General features: G+C 51.9%; 1 protein-coding gene across 1 annotated transcript; it reads left to right on the top strand.

The window, feature by feature from the left end:
- Positions 1-6,784: 6,784 nt before the first annotated feature.
- Positions 6,785-22,320, top strand: PRPSAP1 (phosphoribosyl pyrophosphate synthetase associated protein 1). Its single transcript, XM_059671310.1, has 10 exons — positions 6,785-7,224; positions 10,518-10,570; positions 11,534-11,600; positions 12,015-12,187; positions 13,829-13,944; positions 14,373-14,428; positions 15,630-15,775; positions 19,535-19,605; positions 20,577-20,723; positions 21,135-22,320. The coding sequence occupies exons 1-10, from the start codon at positions 7,055-7,057 to the stop codon at positions 21,291-21,293; spliced, it is 1,158 nt and encodes a 385-aa protein (XP_059527293.1). The 5' UTR covers positions 6,785-7,054; the 3' UTR covers positions 21,294-22,320.
- The last annotated feature ends 1,760 nt before the right edge of the window (positions 22,321-24,080 follow it).

Here is a 24,080-nt window from a genome sequence, read left to right as displayed (position 1 = left end):
GTTGTCATGTCACAGTGACCAGTTCCCATGGAAACGAGCCGGGCCCAGGGCAGAGGTGAGGCAGACGACCCCAGGCTCTTCCCACGTCCTTCCAGACCCCTGCGTGGGAGTGCGGGAACCCACGGTGACAGAGGGGGTTGCCACCCAGGTCCCAGACCAGGGGGAGTCTCTCCAGTTATTCCAGGTGCTCCCGCTAGGTGGCGTCACAGCAGGCACCCTCAGGACTTCCGGAGGTCGATGAGCCCCTGCTGCCCTGCGGAGTGGGAACACCATTTTGGAAATGCTTTTTCTTGACATCTAATTGGTGTTCGCTGGCAGGGGGCTCTGTCTCCCCTGGTGTGTAAGCGGAAGACGAAGCGATCTCCGCACGGTGAGGACTCGGACACCTCGCCCTGCTGGCTAGCCTCAGTGCTTAGCCGTGAATTCTCCTGTCCCCTTGGCCACACTGTATTTCCCATAGAGGTCGGATTTCTAACAACCTGGCGTGGTTTCTGTGGCGGTGGTTTGGAAATGGTGGTGTGACGTTTATGGAGAAACGGGAGAGGAGTGTCCGGGAGGGGAGGATGGAAAGAAGAAGAAATGGGGCCCAGCCGGCGTGCGTGGCTCAGTGGTGAGCGTGGGCCTATGAACCAGGAGGTCACAGTTCGATTCCCCGTCAGGGCACAGGCCCAGGCTGTGGGCTCCATCCCCAGTGGGGGGCGAGCAGAAGGCAGCCAATCAGTGATTCTCTCTCATCATTGATGTTTCTATCTCTCCCTCCCTCACCCTTCCTCTCTGAAATCCACAAAAATATATTTAAAAAAAAAGAAGAAGGAGAAATAAATGGGCAGGTGGGGAAGGGGAGCACAAGGCCGAAATACCTGGCGTGTGGGCTGGTCCTGTGTGTGAGCTGGACCTTGGCTTTGAGCGGTGCTTGTTTTGTATCTTTCCACCAACCCTGGTGGCCCACGCGTGCAAACCCTCCCGGACAATCACTAGAAAGACAATTAACGTTTCCTCCCAGAAAGGAGCATATTTTACTGAAAGCACTGGACTCCCTCGGGGAGCGCCCCACTTAACTGTTTCCGAGGATAAATTACCCTGAAACCTAGTGGCTTGAAGCGCTCGTGGGTGAGGTCCCTGTGGGCCGCCCGGGCTCGGCGGGCGGTTCTCGCTGGGAGTCCCACCTGGTCGCCGTGTGGATGGGCTGGACGCCGGAGGCGGGTCCCTCACTTGGTGACCGTGGAGGCAGGCTGTCAGCCAGGAGTCCAGCTGGGGCCGGCACCTGCGGGTGGCCTCTCCATGTGACGTAGCGGCATGGGTTCCAAGAGGGAATGTCCTGTGAGCAGTCCTTCCAGGAGGTCCAGGCGGAAGGTGGCCCCGGACGTCACTGCGGTCATTTCTGCTACGTTCCACCATTCAACAGGCCACTGTAGAGTCTTCACAGATAAAAACTTAACAAACTCGCCCCTCACAAATCCACTTGGGATTTCAGGGGAGGGGAGGAGGAAGAGTGGAGGAGGGACGGGGGTGGGGGAGGGATGGGGGCGGGAGAGCGACTGAAGAGAGCCACCTTTGAGATGCAGTTCCTTAGCCCAGGAAGTAAGAATGGGACAATTTACCCGGCCGGTGTGGCTCAGTGGCTGAGTGTTGGCCGATGAACCAGGAGGTCACAGTTCGATTCCCGGTCAGGGCACAGGCCCAGGTGTCGGGCTCCATCCCCAGTGTGAGACGAGGAGGAGGCGGCCAATCAATGATTTCTCTTATCCTTGATATTTCTCTGTCTCTGAAATCAATAAATATACATCTAAATAAAAATGAATTGGACAGTTTCCAGGACCTGCCTCAACTGTAAGGAAACTGCACTGTATCTGAAGAACAGACTCCTTCTAATATGTTTTCAGGCCCCGGTGAAACAGCCACTGATGGCGTCCTGCACCACCCTCCTGGGGATCCGACCGAAACCCGGGGATGTGCCCTCAGTGAGGAATCCAGCCGGCACCCACTGGGCTGTGGTCTGGACCCCAATAAAGGATTGGATACTGGGTTGGAAGTCTGGGCCCGGGCATGAAGGTCTGGGACCTGGATGTAGCTCTGAGCCCCGGATGGAGGTCTGGGTCCTGGGACAAAGGTCTAGGCCAGAGGTGGGCAAACTTTTTGACTCGAGGGCCACAATGGGTTCTTAAACTGGACCGGAGGGCCGGAACAAAAGCATGGATGGAGTGTTTGTGTGAACTAATATAAATTCAAAGTAAACATCATTACATAAAAGGGTACGGTCTTTTTTTTTAGTTTTATTCATTTCAAACGGGCCAGATCCGGCCCACAGGCCGTAGTTTGCCCACGGCTGGTCTAGGCACAAGGCGGGGCCTGGGCCCCGGGTGGAGGTGTGGGTCAGGGGCTGGACCTCTGGGTCATGGAATGGTGGTCTGGACTATTGTGGTGTGGTCACGACCCCAATATAGGATTGGATACTGGGTTCGAGGTCTGGGCCCAGGCATGAAGGTCTGGGACCCGGATGGAGGTCTGAGCCCCGGATGGAGGTCTGGGTCCTAGAACCAAGGTCTGGGCACTGGAGTGGTTATGGGCCTCGAGTGGAGGTCTGGGTCAGGGGCTGGACCTCCTTTCCAGCACCCTGATTTCCATCTGGCCTTCAGACCTACATCCGGCCCCAGACCTTCATGCCAGGGCACAGAAGGCCATCCCAGGGTCCAGTCCTTTACCGGGGTCCAGGCATCCATAATATCCACACCACCAGGTTCCAGGGGCCCGGCACTCCCCGAACCAGCCTCTGTTTGCCTCTCATCATCCCAGCACAGCTGGGCCTTGCCCCCTCTGCAGATCTGAGTCCCAGCTCCTTGGGACTCCTCCAGGTTCTTGCATCCCACAACCCAACCTCTCCTCTTGCTCCCTGCCCTGGAGGTGGGGTAGTTGCTTCCTGCAGTTACTCTCTCGCCACCCTGTGGCTGCCTTCTGCCATTTCCGTCCTACAATAACCATTGACCATTCTCAATAGTAAAGTGTTAAAAATCAACGGGGTTTTCCTGATCGCCCCGACTACTAAATGGTGGGGAGCCGGCACGGCCATGGCATACGCATGCCAGCTCAGCCTGGTGCAGTGACCCTGAGTGGGGGCGATGAGAGGCTTAGAAAAGACAAGAGAATGAAAGCTGGGTCTCGGTGGGACGCTGCCCCTCAGATGGACAGCGCCCGCGCCCACCAGCCGTGTCTTTATTTCATAGCAGATGCCACGAGGCAAAGTCAGGGCGTGATCAAGATGTTTACAACATTCTCGTGGGTTTCAACCCCACTCAACTACATACACCTGAACTCTATCAAGCCCACATCACTCAGACACGTGGGGCCACGTGTTCGGACCACAGGTTCAAGCTCACAACCACAGCTGTTGGCTATCACTGTGCTGGGAGGGCTCTGCCCTCCAAGCTGGGACTTGCACGTGGCCACGAGAGGACTGTGCCCTCTCCTCAGTCCAAGGCTTGAACCTGCCCAAATGCTGTAGCCGCGCCCCATACTAAAAAGTATGAACGTTTCCCATCTCCTCTCACCTCATAGCTCATCCTTTTCTAACTTCTTGGCCTGTATTAACTCACCCCTCACAACTCCCTTCTGGCTTTACTATGACCCTCACCCTACGGGGGAGGACTGCACCAGGGGAGCCTCGTTGCTCGCCAAGGTGACACAGCTGATGCACGTTGGCTCCTGAGACAACACTCACGTCTCTGGGCCCTGCAGCCTCTGGGCACGTCCCCGGCCCACGACGTGTTCCAGTTCCTGGATGGAGCGCGGAGTTGCCGTGGCCACTTGAGCTGTTTGAGGGTTTTCGCTGTTAGAGAGCTTAGATGCCCCTGAACCTGACAAATTTGCCGCCCTGGAGCCAGGAGCCTTGCGACTTCCTGAATTATTTGGTCCTTGATTTCCTACAACCCGTGTCCTTACTGTCCACCTCCTCCCTCCTCAGCCCCTCGGCGCTGGCCTGCTGGCCTCTTTCCTCCCTCCATCTCTTTCTACTCGATCCCGTCTGGCAAGTGCAGCTGTAAGTCTGCTGGTGTGGGAAGTGATATGGGAACTAGCTCTTCTTCGGCTGGCGGTTCTGCGGAGCTCTCGAAGGCACTAGATGGCTTCTCCTTGAGCCAGAGTCTCCAACGATGTGCGAGTATCTGTGATTCCCTGAAACACCTGTCCCGGGCGCTGCTGACAGCCCCAGGACCGGGGAGGGTCTGTCCTATGGAGGGCTGTACGGCGCGATTCCATTTCGGATTTTTCCAGCGGCCACCGCAGCAGCTGCCGTCTACCACTGTCCTTGCTCAGGTTGGGAAGGGTCACTCCCAGCGTGCTTGGCTCCGCCTGCCCAGTATTTTGCTCTCGCCCCAGCGTGGTTCCTGGTGTCCTATAGAGAGAATCCGCTTAGAGATCCAAGTTGGTATTATTTTTAGAAATAAAGACATTCCGTCTCAGCTGGCGGAGGCCTGTTCAGAGGAGGAAAACAGAGGAAGGCCCAATATTTCCCCCCAAGTTCAAGCTGGAGTCGTGCAAAGTGGAGGCCAAACTCCTGACGCATCGCCTGGAGTGTTCTTCTTTGTTGCAAAGACCGACCTTGCCTTCCACATAATTCAGCTCTCGGGACAGGGCCGAGCGGCCCGGACACAGGCCTCTCTGTCTCGCCTGCCCTCCCCCGGGGCGATCCCTCACCCAGGCCTGAACCGGTGCCACCCCTTGTCTTCTTGGAAACCGTGCAGACCACATGTCCACAAACCCTGCTGAACCTGCAGCCCGGCTAACAACCGGATCATTCTGTGAGAACCTGAGAACTGAAGTTGGGTGGAATACGGAAATGCCGCGGTGTGCCGGGCAGAGCTGTTCTGGTCTTCGTAGGAAATGCCCAGCAGGTCCGGAGCCTCAGGGGCCAGCCTGGTCCATAGAGAAACATTTAAAACAAAAAACACCGCATCTGGTCCAGTGAAGTCTCCCTTCAAACCTCGAAAAGGACAGTCTTTGCAAATGAGCAAGGCCCTTTCTCCTTACCTCAGACCCCGTCCGAGGCAGGGTTCTCCAGAGAGACAGAACCAACGCGATGTCGACACATGGCAGAAGCTGGAGAACGAAGGGAAAAAAAGACACTCGACAATCACAAGCGGATTAAAAATAACTAAGATATGCCTTTGGCCGGAGTGGCTCACTCCGGCTCAGTTGCTGGTTTGATTCCCGGTCAGGGTACCTGCTTGGGAATAATTTTTTAGAGAGGGAGCAAGAGAGAGAGAGAGAGAGAGAGAGAGAGAGAGAGAGAGAGAGAGAGAGAAACATCAGTGTGAGAGTGGCTCATGGATGGGCTGCCTCCTGCACGTCCCCTACTGGGGATGAGACAGCAACCCAGGCATGTGCCCTGTCCCAGAATCAAACTGTGATCTCCTGGGTCATATATTAATTTTTAAAAAATATATTCTTATTGATTTCAGAGAGGAAAGGAGAGGGGGAGAGAGAGAGACAGAAACATCGATGATGAGAGCGAGTCATTGATTGGCTGCCTGCTGCACAGCCCCTACCGGAGATTAAGCCCATAACTCGAGCATGTGGCCTGACCAGGAATCAAACTGTTTTCTCCTGGTTCATAAGTCATTGCTCAACCACTGAGCTACACCAGCTGGGAGATATATATATATTAGGGGACTGGTGCATGAAATTCATGCACAGGGGTGGGGGGGGTCCCCTCAGCCTGGCCTGCACCCTCTCCAGTCCGGGACCCCTCAGGGGATGTCCGACTGCCTCTTGCAATCCAGGACTGCTAGCTCCTAACTGCTCGCCTGCCTGCCTGATTGCCCCTAACTCCCCCCCTGCTGGCCTGATCGCCCCTAACTGCCTCTGCCTCGCCCAGCACCCAGAACCCAGGATTCCCTCCTCCAGTCAGTTGCAGGCACCCAGCAGCTGCAGGGGACGGTGGGTGGGCTGGCAGATTTGCCTGGGCTTCAGGCACCTGGGACCACGGGGCAGGCAGCTTGTCCCTCTCCCTGGCTGCAGCCTGGCTGGTCCCCATTCCTCTCTCAAGTGTTGAGTGTCTGAGCTGTTAGGGCGTGACCACGTGAAGGCGAGATGGCCATTTGCATATTAGCTCTTTATTATAGAGGATATATTTAAATACAAGCAAGTATACATGGTGTGGCTGGACCATGTGGTGACGTGGTGGTGGGGAGCGCAGAAGGTCTTACTGTGATTGAGGTGATCAAGAGAAACTTCGTGGAGCAGATACTTCATGAGTGGGTCTTTGAGGAAGGAGGACATTATTCAAAGCAAAGCAAAAACAAACAAAAAACAAAGCAAAGGCTGTCGGAGTGCCTTGGACTCCTTCAGGAAACCTTGCCTTACTTGCAGATACAAGGTTGGATTCCGGGAATAAAGATCAGGCTCCGAATACACCACCTATGGGGGGAACTCGGTACTGCAGGCCCCCGCGGGGAGTAGCCCGCCCTCCACCTGTTCAAGCGCTCGCCCTGAGCGCATGCGCCTGGCGGGGCTAGCGCGGTGACCATAGAGGCGCGGAGCTAGATCGTCGGCCTCCTCGGAGGCAGACATTTTGGATCCTGGCAGAAAAGTTGGAGAGTGCTGGGACCACTACCAAGTCAGGCTGCACAGCCCAAGGACGTGAGAGAAAAAGACCTCCTGTGGGGCGGCAAAGCCTAGCGGCGCAGCGAATTCATGATGCTCCTCTAGGGAGAACAGGCCGTTGGCGTTGCCCACCGCCTTGCCCTCAACCGAGATGGCGGCTCTGCGGGCGCTCTAGCCGGCGCCTCTCGGTTTCCCGGATGCCCGGAGGGGGCGGCGGCCTTCCCTCTGGGTCTCTGGAGGCTGCGGCGGCGGCGTCGGTCGCAGCGAACGCGGGTTCCGCCGGAGCTCGTGTGGGTTTGGGTACGAGGAGCGTGAGGGTCTCGGACTCCCCTCCCCGGTGCCGGGCTGCTCGGCGCCTTCCGCAGCCGGGCCCCCCGGCGTCGCCGCCGCCTCGGTCGGAACCCCTCCCGGCCGCAGCCCGTCGCGGGCCGGCTGTAACCGCGCCTCGGGCCGGACGATGCCCAAGAAGCTGTTGCTGCTGCCCCCGCTCTCCGTGTCCTCGGCCTTCCGCGCCCCGCGAGTCAGCCCCGCCGCCCGCCTGGCCATGAACGCCGCCCGCACCGGCTACCGCGTCTTCTCGGCCAACTCCACGGCCGCGTGCACCGAGCTGGCCAAGCGCATCACCGAGTAAGGGCGGGGCGGGGCCGGGCCGGGGGCCGCCGGGCAGCCCTCCCTGCTCCCCTGTCCCTCCAGGCCCCCCGCCCTGCCGCTGGGGAGGGGGTCACGGGTAGCCGACTCCTGCCGTTTGGGGGCTGGACAAACGCTAGGAGGTGACCCAAGGCGCCCCCCCCCCGCCCCGTCCGTCCCCCCAATTCTGCAGACTTTCGATGACTTAATGCGTCCCCACCCCCATTGCTTGGGCCGCTCTTCCTCCTTTCGTCACCCCAGCGCCACTGCCCAGGGCGGTGGGGAGGATTCCGCAACCCCCGGAGCGAGCGCCCTGGAGAGGGGGCTCGGGTCGGTTCCCCGGGTTGGGGGTGACCCGGGAATCTGCCCACCGCCGTCCCCAAGCTTCCTCCGGGGCCGGCGGCCAGGATGTAGTTACGCCCCGAGGACCCGGCGGCGGGTTGGGGGGTTCCCCGGGCGCTCGGTGCCGCCGCGGAAGCCCGGGTGGAGAGGAGGGGGTGGGGGGGCGTGGGAACGAGGCAGCTCCGGGCGAGCAGATTTGTGGGGGCGCCGACAGAATCGATGGGCCTCCCCGGAGTTTGCACGGCGGCTTTAGGTGGGTCGGCCATTGGAAGGACAGTCGTTGCCTTTGCACCTCCAGCGGCCGGGAGACTTGATTTTCCCCAACTTCGTGTGTAAAATAGGGATGATTCTGCCTGCGGGCAAGAATGTTGTGAGCGTGAGCAACATGCTGTGTACATACCAAGCGTGCAGGGAGCAGAGGCTCAGGGTGGCCCCCTGACCAGCACCTGCTTGCTAAGGGGCCTTTTTTTCTAGTTGGCTGGGGGTGGGGGGGAATCCTGGAGCCCCAATGTAAAGGAAGAGCTTTCTTTTTTTACATTGACTTTTTACAGAGAGGAAGGGAGAGGGATAGAGAGTTAGAAACATCATGGGAGAGAAACATCGATCAGCTGCCTCCTGCACACCCCCCACTGGAGATGTGCCCGCAACCCAGGTACATGCCCTGGACTGGAATGGAACCTGGACTCCTCAGTCCGCAGGCCTATGCTCTGTCCACTGAGCCAAACCGGTTAGGGCAGGAAGAGCTTTCTGAGCCCTCCAGATAACCGTACAGACGGAAGGAATCGCTTGTCAGCTGACATTTGAAGCCATTTTCGCATTTTAAGTAGTTTACACGCACGCTCCTGGGACGTCTCCTGGGTTGGACCAAGGCCCGGTTACATTTTTAAATTCCCGATGGAAATGCAGAATGCTTATCTGCTTTCCAGTCGGAATGTTAAGTGAAAAGAGTGTAAAAAACAATCCTTGTGCAATCGACTGCCGAGTGTCTGTTTCTAACCTCCGACTGTTTGTCTTTGCTTTTTGAGACCAACTAAAACGCTGACTAAATAGCATTCACTCGGGGCCAGGTTCAGCCCCTGGACCTTGCTGAGAGAGAACGGAAAGTTGGAGGGCACTTTTTGAAATTATTATTAATCGTCCCCTGAGGATAGGTTTCTATTGGTTTTATACTTAAGAAATGTTTTTCTGGATTTCAGAGAGAGGAAGGGAGAGGGAGAGATAGAAACATCAATGGTGAGAGGGAATCGTCGATCGGCTGCCGCCTGCACATGCCCTGATGGGGGACCTTTGGGTGGATGGGAGGATGCTCCAACCGACTGAGCCACCCGGCCAGGGCTGGAGGGCACAGTTAAAATGTCACTGTGTTTTGCTTTTTTTGTTTTGATAGTGGGTTCTTCCCTGCCTTGGTCCAAAAAGGTTTTAAGTTACTGTGCATAATAAATATTGTAACTACTCCTCTTATCTGTTTCATATGTTGAGTTTCTCAGTAAGATTTTATTTGAACAAAGAGTTTTACTGCTGAGCAAAGCTTGGGGATCATTAAATTGGATCGACCTCTGAGGTTATGATATTTTATTTCCAGGATTCCTTTCGGATCTAAATGTCAAGCAGGGATTTTAAAACGTTTTTGATGATGACGTTTATTAAGAAAACAGGAGCACTGCCCTCCCAGGGTTTGTGCAGATGACGTGTGTGTTGTAATGAACCCCTATCCTTCATCCAGCTCCCACACTTGGGTAATCTTGTTTCATCTGCTCCACCTATCCCTCACCTTTTTTGACTAGAGTACTTAATGGTAAAGTACAATACGTATCAAAATTTACCATCTTAGCCATTTTATTTAATTATTTATCTTTAAGAATGTATTTTTATTGATTACAGAGAGGGAGAGAGAAACATCAATGATGAGAGAGTATCATTGATCGGCTGCCTCCTGCCCCCTTACTGGGGATCAAGCCCGCAACCCAATCATGTGCCCTTGGCTGAAACTGAACCCAGGACCTTCCAGTCGGTGGTCCAAGGCTCTGTCCACTGAGCCAGACCAGCCAGGGCCATCTCAGCCATTTTGAAGTGGACTGCTCAGTGGCATTAGGACATTCACACTGTTGTGCAACCATCCCCACCGGCCATCTCCGGAACTCATCTTCCCAGGCTGAAACTCTGACCCCTTGAAGCACTCGCTCCTCATCCCCCCTCTCCCAGCCCCTGCAACCTCTGTTCTACTTCTGTGCCTGGGAATTGCCTCTTCTGGTACGCCTGTAAACAGAATCATGCAGTATCTGTCTTTCCGTGTCTGACTTGTCTTTTAATTCTTCAAGCTTCATCCGTGCTGTAGCCTGTAACAATGTAACGGTATTTCACTCCTTATTCAGGCTGAACAATCTGCCTGGAGTGTGGTTAAGCAGATTCCAAGCTTACATCAGGTCACTGCGCTCATGGAATGGTAACGCTAACCGCTGACCACAACAGCGACACAAAAATCCACCATTCGCTCCTACTATCGCCCCGCGGCACCCTTGTTCCCGTTCCCGATTGTCTCAAAAAGGGCTTTTCGTACTTGATTTGTTCTCATCGGGATCCAGGCAGGATTCGCTCTGCCTTTGGTTAATGGCTCTGAGGTCTGCGTGCCTGTGACCGTGGAGGCATTAACCTTTGGCTTGTGGTTTGGGAGTTACTGCTAGTAGCCAAGTCCTTGTTTGGGAGTGATTTTCCAGGACAATTATTGCTCATAAAACTGTGAGCTGTGGGCTGGCTCCAGTAGAGACTGCCTGACAGCCTGGTGCGCGCCGCTGTGGCCTCCCACGCGCTTTTAGTGCTCCACGCATTACACTTTCTCATGGTTTTTGGCAGAGAATACCGGACTCGTTGTTTCAGCCTTTCTGTGACACGTGCACGCGAACTGGAGTGTTTTGGGTGGAGCACTCTTTAATTGCCTTTTCCTTTCCCCATAGGCGTCTTGGTGCTGAGCTGGGGAAGTCGGTGGTATATCAAGAGACCAATGGAGGTAAAGTTACACTTATTCTGAAGCATCCTCTGTCCTCTGAACCATGCTTTCATTGGCCGGCGTGTATTTAAAGGCAGATATTACTCATGTCTAACACAGAAACATTTTCCTCTAACGTTAGAGGGATAAGTCATCATTCTCTACTTCCCTTTAAATCTCGACTCCTTTGTTCTCCTTAAAGTGTCCTTTCCTCTTTTTCCAAGATAATGCCAGTGTCCTGTCATTTGGGATGAAAAAGGGGAGCTGTAGACGGCTCTCTCTTCTATAGTGGGCTGTGCGGGTGATGCTCCCTGCTTCTATCTGTCCATTGTGCCATCAGCAGCATCATGAGCACCTGGGCGGCAGCCTGTAGATTCCGGTCAAGGGCACGTACCTCGGATGCAGGCTCCTCCCGGGCTGGGGCCCTGGTCGGGGCTCCTGCAGGAGGCAGCCAAATGATGTGTTTCTCTCGCATCGATATTTCTCTCTGTCTCTCCCTCTCTCTTCCACTCTCTCTCTCTTAAAGAAAATCATTGGAAAAATACCCTTGGGTGAGGATTAAAAAAAAAAAAAGAGCAATCTGGTTCTAGGTGATGGTGACATTAAAAAACTCTTTCTATTCTTTTCACCTCTCAGTTTTCCTCTCAAGTGTCTGGTAGACTTTCACTTAGGCTGGCTACCTGTTTCCCTGCCCTCTGGGTTTCCCTGGGGAACCCTTACATTACGTGATCATGTAGAGGTCACGTTGCTGATGGCCAGTGTCCTAGGAACGCTGCATCGTAAATCTTCTGGCGGGCGTGGACTTCTGGTTAAGGTGCCCTTGGTCCTTGCAAAGACAACTTAGTATCCAATGATTTCGGATTCTTCTTTTAAAGTGAAAGCCTGGATTCATGATTCCACGCTTCCTTTTCTCTTCCTGAGCTCTAATTATCTGTGGTATGAGGAGCGCTTTTCTTAAAGCTACAGGGCATTTTTATTTTTCAGAAACAAGAGTTGAAATAAAAGAATCTGTTCGAGGCCAAGATGTTTTCATTATACAGACAATACCCAGGTAAGAGTTAGCACTGCTTTCACACAATTCATTGTCGTTTCCTATGAACAACAATTTTGTGTTCTTGAAATGATAAATGTGTTTGCATGTTAAACAGTTTTGCTGAGTTTTCTGAGCCATTCTAGCAAATTTATAACCTGAGGAGAGGGTCATGGGAGCCTCTGATTCTTAGCAGGTGGGGATGGGTGGTGGGGGCAGTCTTGTTGGTCTGAGCCCCTAGCCTGTGGGAGCTGGTGCTGTCCTCCCGGTAGATAGTGTCAGAAATAGAAGCCTTTCAGGACTCCCAGCTGTTGTCCGCTGGTAGATGCCTGTAACCCCCGTCTGGGCAGCTTATGTGAAATCGCTGTGGTCGAGATCCTTGCCAGGGGCGAATCGATGAAATTAATCCCCAAACACAAACCTGCGCTGTTTCAGAGATGTGAACACCGCTGTGATGGAGCTGCTGATCATGGCTTACGCGCTGAAGACCGCCTGTGCCAGGAACATTATCGGGGTCATCCCGTACTTCCCCTACAGCAAGCAGAGCAAGATGAGGAAGAGAGGCTCCATCGTGTGCAAGCTCCTGGCGTCCATGCTGGCGAAAGCGGGTGAGCTGGGACTCCTCCCGACCTGAGACTACCCGTGCCGCCCTCATGGAGGTGGGGACCCATTTTCTCCAAGTGCCGTCACTGAGGGCCCCTTGTTTCCTGTGCTCAGTGCTGGTGAGGGGTAGGTGAGCTGAGGCAGGAATTCCGACCTTTTCCAATGTCACTCTAAGGCAGTGATGGCGAACCTTCTGAGCTCGGCGTGTCAGCATTTTGAAAAACCCTAACTTAACTCTGGTGCCGTGTCACATAGAGAAATTTTTTGATATTTGCAACCATAGGAAAACAAAGACTTATATTTTTGATATTTATTTTATATTTTTAAATGCCATTTAACAAAGAAAAGTCAAACAAAAAAATGACACGCTGTCATAGGTTCGCCATCACTGCTCTAAGGCTTGGAGTGACATTGTCTGTTTCAGTGTTTCCCACTCTTCTCTGATCTTGGCCTTTGACATCGTTCTGTCGTCTTCCTTCACGTTTCATCTTACCTTCATCACATTGTAACTGGAATCTGGCACTCCTGACCTTCGGAGTTTCAGGTCTAGATTTCTGTATTTGCCTTTTTGCTGAGTTTCATTTATGTACATAATATTAAATGGGGGTTTTTCTTTTGCTACTTCTTCAGCTTATGTACTCCTCTGTTCCCTTCCTGTGTCTTTCTGTATAGCAGCTCCTTTTCTTTGCTTTTATTCTAATGTGTCTTTGTAGCAGTGACATACAGCTGGCCTATGAATCAAATGTAATAGCACTTTACAATGATGGGGATTTTATTTGCGTGATGTTTATTTAAAACTCTAACAAAAGAAAAAAAATTGAACAGATTTGAGTCCTCAGAAGCATACATCTCTTGTTGATATATCAGTCTGTGTTCATTGTTTTTCTATAAGAATATTTCATGGCCCGTTCTTTTATGACAGATAGAAATTGTTCTACATCCTTCAGTATCTTATCTTTATATTACATGATTTCTTTTTTTAAAAAATATGTACATTATTTTTGCTTTCTTATTCCTTCTGCTTCAGCCAGTCTTTTCGCATTTCTTCCTAAACTTCTTAATCAAGGCCTTACTATTTTTACATCCAATTTTGCTTCAGTATTTATTAATTTCATCTTCATATTTTTGCTTCTACCTGAGTTTTCTTTTCTCGTTTTTGAGGACCAAGCTAATAGTAATGGCAGCAGAGGAGAGCACTTCTCCCAGCTTCAAGGCTTTGTCTTTGTGGAAGGTTAGAGACGCCGTCACAGGCGGCTGTGCACATTTTTTAGAAAGAGAGGAAGGGAGAGGGAGAGAGAGATAGAAACATTAATGATGAGAGAGAATCATTAATTGGCTGCCCCCTGCACGCCCCCTACTGGGGATTGTGCAACCCAAGCATGTGCCCTGACCAGGAATCGAACTGGGGACCTCTTAGTGCCCAGGTCAGTGCTCAACCACTGAGCCACACTGGCCAGGCTGGGCACATTCTTTAGTTCGTTAGGTTTTGTTAAGGTTGCAGATAAAGTCTATAAGTCATGTACTTGTTAACAGTACCCCCGGCCTCCAGTCTTTGTTAGGAAACAGGAGTTGGGCATCTAGTGTGTGTCCCCTGTAGTCATTAACTTGCAGGGGTGAACTTGTAATTCTTTGTTTTAAAATTTCAGGTTTAACTCACATTATCACTATGGATCTTCACCAAAAGGAAATTCAAGGCTTTTTCAGCTTTCCCGTGGACAACCTTAGAGCCTCACCTTTCCTGCTTCAGTATATCCAGGAAGAAGTGAGGAGCCACCCGCAGACACCCTGTCCTCCCTGTAGTTGCTCTCTGATGTCCGATTTCCACACTGAAAGGCACGCACGTGCCCTTTCCCTTAGTCGCGATCCTGAGGCAGCCAGACAGGGTCAGCACTTAGGCATGGAGGGTCACAGAGTTCAGAGACTAAATCTGGATTTCCTTCTAAGTATCTTTAGCAATTGGCTTATGTGTTCTTAAACAAAGGTTTTAAGAATGAATTACTTTTTTTCCTTCTTGATGTAACAGTACTTTTGCAATGACGTTAATTGATAAGTGTTAAAATTCTAAAATGTGTGAATGAAATTCTAGCATATGTGATTGCTAGTGTGGATTGTTGTTATAAGAGGAAAGAATGTAATACCAGCATCCAGGTATAACTTTTCAGTATTTTCTTATTTTTCCTCCAAATCTAGATTCCAAATTACAGAAATGCAGTCATTGTAGCTAAGTCTCCTGATGCTGCAAAAAGGTAACTACTCCAGATACTGACACAAGCCCTGGGGGTGCTCTCTGAAGTCAGAATGAGCTGCTTGGGGATCAGGGGCTGTCCTGTCGCGGCCGTGGAAGCTCATTGGCCTGGACTCCCGCCACATCTCTGATAATGAAGTGCTTCCTTCGCACTCTTGGGGAAAGGAAGGCAGAAGGGCTGTGAGCACTTTCAGGCAGGGGTTATTGTTTTTTAAATGTTTTTACTAGAGGCCTGTTGCACGAAAAGATTCGTGCAATAGGCCTGGGTCCCGGGTGCCGGAGGAAAACCGGTGCCGCTCTGGCCAGAGCCGCCTTCACAGCCCTCGCTGCTCCGGCTGGAGCCACCTTCAGTCTTCGCTTCGTGTCTACATTTGCAAATTAACCGCCATCTTTGTTGGCGGTTAATTTGCATATCTTGCTGATTAGCCGATGGGAGGTGTAGCGAAGGTACGGTCAGTTTCAATCTTTGCCTATTATTAGATAGGATTGATTTAGAGAGGAAGGGAGAGGGAGAGAGAAACATCAATGATGAGAATCATTGATCAGCTGCCTCCTGCACGCCCCTGACTGGGGATGGAGCCTGCAGCCCAGGCATGTGCTCTGACCGGGAATCGAACCATGACCTCCTGGTTCGTAGGTCGACACTTAACCACTGAGCCATGCTGGCGGGGCAGCAGTGATTTTTTTTTTTTAATATACTTTTTATTTTTTTACAGAGAGGAAGAGAGAGGGATAGAGAGCTAGAAACATCGATGAGAGAGAAACATCGATCAGCTGCCTCCTACACAACCCTCACTGGGGATGTGCCTGCAACCAAGGTACATGCCCTTGACCGGGATCGAACCTGGGACCCTTCAGTCCGCAGGCCGACGCTCTATCCACTGAGCCAAACCCGTCAGGGCAGCAGTGATTTTTAAGAGACCTTTTCCAACAAAGTGTTTCCTTCTGAAGAAGAGTTAGGTTATTGGACAAAGGCTAGAACCAGAATGATCTAGAAGCAGATATTCGTCCACATCTCGGCTCACAGGCCTCTGGAGGCTTTTACTCTTTGGCCTGGGCCCACATCCTGGTTTGTATAAATAATTCCCTGTGTGTCCCTAAGAGGTGGAATGTTCCTTTCATTTTGTGATTAATAAAACGATGGAATCGTGATGCGTGGGTTTTCTTCCCAGAAGTTCCCACCTCCCTCGTCTCTCTCTCAGGGCCCAGTCGTATGCTGAGAGGCTCCGCCTGGGCTTGGCTGTGATCCACGGGGAGGCTCAGTGCACCGAGCTGGACATGGACGACGGCCGCCACTCTCCCCCGATGGTCAAAAACGCCACGGTGCACCCCGGCCTGGAGCTGCCGTGTAAGATTAGCTCTCTTTCTTACTTTGTTTGGAAACTGAAGAGAGTCTTGGATGACATGAATGGCTAGGAATTAATACTGATGTGGACTTGCCGTCTTGGTATTCTTAAATACCTATGGTAATGGTTTTGCATTGATTTCGCCTTTTGTGAAAGGAGATTGTTGTACACACTTGCTGTGTAAGACAATTGCGAGAGGGTGAGATCCTTTTAGCTTTAGTAGAAAAGTTGTATGTGTGACGCTCTGAAGCCTAAGCTTTCTATCTTGGGCGATGGGCGATGGGGATGGGTGATGGGCGATGGCCACGCTGGTCAGATAACAGGCTTTGGTGATCGGGCGCGTTCGCCCCGAGTTAGTAATAGAGCTGATGACCTGGTGACTGACAGACTGTAACTGACCAAGCAGAGTGGAGGTGTGTGTTTCCATGGAACTTTCGAGTGGCAATAACCAGCATTCTCAACTGGAAGGTGTATTATGCTTCTTATATCTGAGGAAGGAGTTTATTTCTTTTAAAAATGTGTATCCATTCACCATGCCTCCGAAACAGACAGACATTAGCATGTGGGTATAATAGAGCGCTCACACCCAGGTTATTTCAGACAGGCCCCTGTCTGAGGCGTCAGCGTTCTAATGTTTACAATGACCAGACTCAGGACACTAACCTCGTTTTCATTCTATTGTCCAATCTTCAGACCTTCCTCAGATTTTGTCAGTCGTCCAACCAATGTCCTTTAGGACAAAAGAGAGCGTCGTTTTCTGGACTAGAGCCCCGTAGAAGGTGACACGCTGCCTTCAGTCTCCGTTCTGGTCTCTCGTGACCTTGATTCTCTGAAGAGCACAGGCCAGGTGCTCGGTAGAATATTCCTTAATTGGGGCGTGTTGTTGCCTCGTGACTAGTTGTTCCTGTGGTTGTTGACAAATGGTGATCTTCCCAGTTCCCCTTCTCCCTCCTGGTTCATTCCTTTGTATTGTATGGATTCATAGAGTCCCACTTTATTCAGTGTGTTACAGTCTAATTCATTGCTACTATTTTTTTTAAAGAATGTTTTCATTTTATTTTTTATTAATCCTCACCCAAGGATATTTTTCCACTGATTTTTAGAGAGAGTGGAAGGGAGGGGGAGAGAGAGAAAGATAAACATCTTTGTGAGAGAGACACATTGATTGGTTGCCTCCTGCACGCACTCCAACCAGGGCCGATATAGAGCCTGCAACCGAGGTATGTGCCTTTGACTGGAATTGAACCCAGCACCCTTCAGTCTGCGGGCCGACGCTCTATCCACTACCAGTGGTTCTCAGCCTTCTGGCCCTTTAAATACAGTTCCTCATGTAGTGACCCAACCATAAAATTATTTTCGTGGCTACTTCATCACTGTCATGTTGCTACTGTTATGAATCGTCATGTAACTATCTGATATGCAGGATGGTCTTAGGCGACCCCTGTGAAAGGGTCGTTTGAACGCCAAAGGGGTCGCGACCCACAGGTTGAGAACCGCTGCAAGCCAAACCAGCCAGGGCGGAGAGCAGAATCCTAATCGGAGGGTAGTGGAAGCACCCTCCACTGTCTTCACAGTACATTACTTTTACTGAAATTTTAATTTAAAAAAAATTTGTTTTTAATTTATTGATTTCAGAGAGGAAGGGAGAGATAGAGAGACATAGAAACACCAAAGATGAGAGAGAATCATGGATCGGCTGCCTCCTGCACGCCCCACACTGGGGATCGAGCCCGTAACCAGGCATGTGCCCTGACTGGAAATTGAACCGTGACCTCCTGGTTCATAGGTCGACACTCAACCACTGAGCCACGCCGGCCGGGCTGAAATTTTAAATGCTTGGTATTTTATCTTCTGGGCAAACTGTTGGGAGAAAATGGGGCTGTTTTTTTAAGCCGCCAGGCGCTGTTTCTTCTGCGGACCCCGTCGAAAAGCTTGTCTCTGTTTGTAGGAGACATCAGTCATGTGTCAGGCTTAGCTGTTATGAGCAAGGAGTGGGCATCTGGGGAGCCAGGCTGCTTTTCAAAGCCCGGGAAGCTAAGCCCTCGCTGAGCTCTTCCTCGTTGCAGAGGGACAGGTGCTGGGGGAGAGGCGGGTCAGCCGAACAGAGCGCCCGGCCTCTTTCTGCCTCAGGCGGGAGCTGCTTCTCCGTTGATATTTGATGAGAGATCCTGGCTCGCAACCTTTTCCTTTTTTCAGTCAAGAAAAGGGCCCACCTCTCTTGAAGGGGCGCTAGGTTTCATTAAGGACAGGGTGTGAGGAAGCCTTTCCTAACGGTGACCTGTTTTCTTCCCTTGGGTGAGGTTTATATACAGAGCCTTTCTCACTGTCCAAATGCAAGGCACTGCCCTTGTGTCTGGAGGGGAAACAGGAAGTGCCTGAAATTGGCCAGTAAAATAGTGCTGAATGCAGCTCGGCTAGTTTGCTGGAGAAAGGCACACCCCTGTTCGTTGAGGTTTGCGGTGCCCATAGGAGGGATCAGCTAAGCTGGGCTGGTAATTACCAAATGGCTGGTAGCTACTGAGCGGCATAATCGCCCTGAATTTCCTTCTTGCCCCTCTCCCACTACGAGCTTAAGAAATGTTTCAGAGAGGACTGATGACACCGGAAACGTGGGGGACTCGGACTGATTGTTCTCAGGTTCCGGACTTTCAGGAAACTCTGATTGTGTCATCGTGTTAGTAAGGTCACACTGTCCCGTGGCGGTCCCCTTGGAAGAAACGAGCGCCGGCTCTTGCCGGGCGGCCTTTCCCGGGGTTTCTGGGAGGGGCGCTCCTTTCTCATTCCTCGCCGTCTCGGGGCGTTTCCCGGGGGTGGTGGGCGCTGCTGGCTCTCCTGCCTGCGGCTCCGGCCACACATGTGCCAGCCGGCGGGTGGCTGCCAGGCTCACGTGGCTAGTCTCAGCTGGGAAGTGCTGTGTAATATGCACACCAGATTCCGAAGACAGTATGAAAACCATGTAAAACATTTCTAATAAATTTGCATATTGATTACATACTGAAATATTTTGGCTGTATTGTCTAAAATAAAATCTATTCATTTCACCTATGTGATTTTACTTTTTTTAAAAAAAATATATTTTATTGATTTTTTTACAGAGAGGAAGGGAGAGAGATAGAGAGTTAGAAACATCGATGAGAGAGAAACATTGATCAGCTGCCTCCTGCACACCTCCCACGGGGAATGTGCCCGCAACCCAGGTACATGCCCTTGACCGGAATCGAACCTGGGACCCTTCAGTCTGCAGGCCGACGCTCTATCCACTGAGCCAAACCGGTTTCGGCTGATTTTACTTTTTAATGTGGCTACTAGGAAATGTAAAATTATATGTCTCACCGTTTGTTTCTTTTCTTTCTTAATTTTTTTTTATTGATTTCAGAGAGGAAGGGAGAGGACAAGAGAGATGGAAACATCAATGATGAGAGAGAATCATTGATTGGCTCCCTCCTGTGTGCCCCTCACTGGGAAGTGAGCCCGCAACCCGGGCCTGTGCCCTGACTGAGAATCAAACCATGACCTCCTGGTTCATAGGATGATGCTCAACCCCTGAGCCACGCCAGGGGGCTCATCGTCTGTTTCTGTCGGACAGCGTGCTCGAGACAGGCTGTTTGTGAGAGACCCCTGGCTCCTTGAAGAGGAATCTGCTTTCTTTTTTTTGGCTACAGTGGTTTTGCCACCACTTCCAGAGGGTGAGGTTGGCTGTGATCACAGTTACTTAGTGATGCATGACTAACCGGGTCTGGCCATTTGTGTCGTTTTGCTAGTGATGATGGCCAAAGAGAAGCCACCGATCACCGTGGTCGGAGACGTTGGCGGGAGGATCGCCATCATAGTGGTATGTCCGTGCGTCTCCTGGGCGGAGCGGGCACCTCCGGCTTTCAGTAGCTTGTTTCACTTTGGGTTGTATTTCCAGTAACGATGATGGACTTAAACGGATCCGTCTTTCCTTTCTCACCCAAACCCCTTAGGATAAGTAGAGATTTTTATGTAGATGAACAGGGATTATTATAACCGACAGCTGTAAGGAGAGCTTGGTAACTCCCATAAGAAAGTTCACCCCCATAAGTGACGTTTGTCTTAAACTGTAGGTCCTATCCAAGCAGCTAGCACCCTCCACCTTAAGCTTTAGGGCGGAGAGGTGAACTAGGAGGAGCCGTTCCATTTTTTAAAATATATATTTGTATTGATTTCAGAGAGGAAGGGAGAGGGAGAGAGAGAAACATCAATGAGAGAATCATTGATTGGCCGCCCCCTGCGTGCCCCCCACTAGGGATCGAGCCTGCGACCTGGGCACATGCCCTGACTGGGAATTGAATTGTGACCTCCTGGTTCGTACATAGGTTGCTGCTCAGCCACTGAGCCATGCCAGCCGGGCAGAGCTGTTCCATTTTCACTAGAGAGCAAGTGTTCTATGTGCTCCCAGCTCTAAATGCCTTTGCTGGGCCAGAGGATGGTCCTTCGCAGTGGCTCACTTTCTGTGTGGGGGCCCCCTGCCCCCCCGTTTAACTTTCTCAGGAAAGTGCATGGGGCACTGGCTGTGTAGGTTGATCTGACATTTGACACTGGAAATGAGCCCGAGGGGTTATAAACTCCGGCTGTATATGTCACATGTGCCTGGAAGGCGTTGCTCTTTGCACCGACAGCCACGCAGAGTGCAGTCCGCGCAGCCCTGTCGCCGTTGCTGGGTGTGCGACTCTGACCGGGTGGATGGCTCTGCTTGTGGCTCGCGTCATCTGCAGCGGGTGCAGGGAAGGCAGAGAGTGCTCCCAGGCGGCCCCGGGACCTCCTCCCCCCATCTCTTCTCAGGACGACATCATTGATGACGTGGAAAGTTTCGTGGCTGCTGCAGAGATCCTGAAGGAGAGAGGCGCCTACAAGATCTACGTCATGGCCACTCACGGCATCCTGTCCGCAGAGGCCCCCCGCCTGATCGAGGAGTCCTCCATCGACGAGGTCTGTCTGTCTGCGGGGCTCGAACACTTAGCTTAGGCCAGGCCTGCTGCCTTTTCTGTGCGTTATGGAGGGACTCGCTCGGTGTTGCCAACCCTCCCCAGAGGCCTGTCTGTGCACGTCTGTAATTCGTGCTTCCACAGGGTTGATGCCCGACGAGCATTTCTCTTGGCCCAGCGCAGGGCCTCACCCTGTCACTTCTGCACACCAGCCGTGGCGCTCAGAATCTTACGTTCTGACCACGAAACCTCTCCCTGTGAAGTTGGTTAGTCCAGTTTGTAGAAACCAGACTCGGCAGAGTACGGCTCTGTGGGTTGGGACTGGGGCTGGGCTACTCAATGTTGGATAAACTTTTCCGAGTGACCACGGCGGGCACGGCAGTTACAGTGCTTGTTTTCCGTGTTGCCGTGACAGGTGGTGGTGACCAACACCGTCCCTCACGAGGTGCAGAAGCTGCAGTGCCCCAAGATCAAGACGGTGGACATCAGCCTCATTCTCTCCGAAGCCATCCGCAGGATCCACAACGGGGAGTCCATGGCCTACCTTTTCCGGAACATCACTGTGGACGACTAGCTTTCCGGCGGCCTTGGCCTTGGCCTGGGACTCCTGAGCAAAGCAGTGCCATCAATTATGTGCCTGGTGTTTCCTTTCAAGGGAGCCAGATCGCCTCCCGTCAGGTTTGGTCGGTGGGAAGCATTAAAATAGTCGAGAGGGAGACAAAGCTCATGGATAAATGGCCTTCACTGTGTGCCCTCACACCCTGTTCCCTAAAGGAAAGTCACGGCACTTTCCTGAGAGAACCAGAAAGCCTTATGGTGTTGACAGGACTTACCGCAGGCGGTGTTAACTCTAGAACATTCATTCAGTTGTTTCAGCCGCAGGGAAGTGCGTGTGCATGTCCAGCCTGGGGAGGGAAGCCAATTCTCCTCCAGTTGTCCTCGCCTTCGGCAACCACAGGTGAACCTTCTGGAGAGAATTGCGTTTTCCTCGGAGAAACGGCTGTGTCTGCAGCCAGTGGGCAGTCGGGCGGCGTTGTGTTGCTCCCCAGCAAGGACGCAGGTCAGAGAGCAGCGCCCTCTCTGGGTGTGCGCCTTGCGCTTCAGTTGCAAATGGAAGGCTCTTCACGCCATGGCACAGCCACGCACTGTCGTGCCTCCTGGTGACCAGCTTGGTCCAGACTCTGCAGGAGACGAGGGATACAGTAAAGGGGTGGGGTCCCAGGCCCAGGCCGCAGCCTTAGAAGGTCCTGTCCTTCCTACCCATTGGGGTGAGATCCTCGTTGAGTAATAGGGTTAAGATCTAAATTTGTAAAACAACTAATTGTACGTTTCCCAGTTGGAGGTGAATCACTTATTGAATCACTTAGGACTGCACTTGGCCTTTCTACCCAGCATTTAAGCTTACACAGTCAGAACCCTGACTTCCACCCGTTTGTCGAGGGGACCTTGCTGCCGTGTGGTGTAAACTTTCCGCCCGTCTGGTCTAGTCCGGTCAGGCCGAGTGCAGTGATGGGAAGGAGGGTGTCTGCCCGGCTGGGACCCGGAGTTGCTTATTGGGTCTGGTAGTTCCTCGGAGACAATAAAGGCCACTTTGCACATTTTGTATAGTTGTGTTTCTCTGCGGGGAAGTTTTGTTGACTTTTAAAAATATATGTACATTTTTGCCCTGACCGGTTTGGCTCAGTGGATAGAGCATCGGCCTGCGGACTCAAGGGTCCCAGGTTCGATTCTGGTCAAGGGCATGTACCTTGGTTGCGGGCACATCCCCAGTAGGGAGTGTGTAGGAGGCAGCTGATCGATGTTTTTCTCTCATTGGTGTTTCTGACTCTCTATCCCTCTTCCTTCCTCTCTGTAAAAAATCAATAAAATATATTTAAAAATATATATATATGTACATTTTTATTATTTCAGAGAGGAAGGGAGAGGGAGAGAGAGAAACATCAATGATGAAAGAAAATCATTGCTCGGCTGCCTCCTGGACATCCCCCACTGGGGATCAAGCCCATAACCCAGGCACGTGCCCTGACTGGGAATCGAACCATGACCTCCTGGTTCATAGGTCAATGCTCAACCACTGAGCCACACCAGCCGGGCTCATTGACATTTTTATCCCTTCCCTAAGGACTAGAAAAGTTCCTAGCCTGCAGGCAAGACTTTGAGCCCATTAGCTTTTCAAGGATACAAATAGGTTGCTGCTGTTACGAGGCCAAGTTGGGTCATTTTGAGCAAAGAACTGAAATGAAATGAGCGCGGGCAGGGGAGAGCCGCAGGCTTCCTCAGGAGACCTGGCTCCCAGCTCAGCCAGGCGGCTCGTCCTTCCTGGGCCTCTGTCGCCCGCAGTATAAAGAGGTTTGGAATTGAAAGCAAAGGTACTTTCAACCAAGTTCCATTTATACCTCCATTTCATATTTCCCCAAGTGCATGTACTTGGTGAAAGCATTCAGTAGAATGTATTTCCTGGGATTAGAATGAGTACATGTTAGAATATGCCCTTTCCACTGGCAGAAAGTCCTCGTGTGCCTGGCATGATACCAAGTCTCTGATGAACATGGAAACGGGCCCGGCTGGTGCAGCTCAGTGGTTTGAGCATGGGTCTATGAGCTAGGAGGTCATAGTCCATTCCCGGTCAGGGTACATCGCTTGGTCCCCAGTAGGGGGCGTGCAGGAGACAGCCAAGCGATGCAGCTGATGAGTGATTCTCCTCATTGATGTTTCTATCTCCCTCTCTGAAATCATTAAAAATATATTTTAAGATGAAAACAGGAGGAGTCGGGGAGCTGACATTCCAGCCGTGGCTAGTGCAGTAGCAGTAACAGTCTTGCGGAAAGTCACTGAGCTGGGGACGGAGAGAGCGCAGCACCTCAGCTTCCAGAGCTGCCAGGCCCGCGCCCAAGGCCGTGGCTTTGTGATCTGGCCTTACATTCCCTAAGGTGAGCACATGAGCGTGCAAAGAGTTTGTTCTTTGGGAAGTATCAACAACCACCTGCAGGCCTGTGTGCCAGGCTCTGGGAATAGAACGGCGAACAGTCCGTGGTGGAGTTACAGACTCGTGTTTGTTTCATTGATTTTTTTTTTTTAAATCCTCACCTTAGGATATTTTTTCCATTGATTTTTAAAGAGAGTGAAAGGGGGAGAGAGAGAGAGAGAAATATGATCTGAGAGAGACGCACGGACTGGTGCACATGCCCCAACCGGGGCCAAAGATCAAACCTGCAACTAAGGCTCACGCCCTTGATCAGGGATCAAATCCCAGACCCTTCAGTCTGCGGGTCGACGCTCTAACCACTGAGCAAAACTGCCAGGGCTAGACTTGTCTTTAACTCCATTTCCAGGGAACACTGCTTTTGGGGGTGGGGGTAGG

This window comes from Myotis daubentonii, chromosome 16, assembly GCF_963259705.1.
Source record: "Myotis daubentonii chromosome 16, mMyoDau2.1, whole genome shotgun sequence".
Classification (NCBI taxonomy): domain Eukaryota; kingdom Metazoa; phylum Chordata; class Mammalia; order Chiroptera; family Vespertilionidae; genus Myotis; species Myotis daubentonii.
Note: the sequence above shows the minus strand (reverse complement) of the source record. Positions and strands in the feature narration are given on the sequence as shown.

Coding starts and splice junctions, on each gene's coding strand:
- PRPSAP1 (XM_059671310.1), top strand. CDS start 7,055: ATGCCCAAGAAGCTGTTGCTGCTGCCCCCGCTCTCCGTGTCCTCGGCC. Junction 11,601..12,014: donor ATTATACAGACAATACCCAG/GTAAGAGTTAGC, acceptor GCGCTGTTTCAG/AGATGTGAACACCGCTGTGA. Junction 20,724..21,134: donor AGGAGTCCTCCATCGACGAG/GTCTGTCTGTCT, acceptor TTGCCGTGACAG/GTGGTGGTGACCAACACCGT.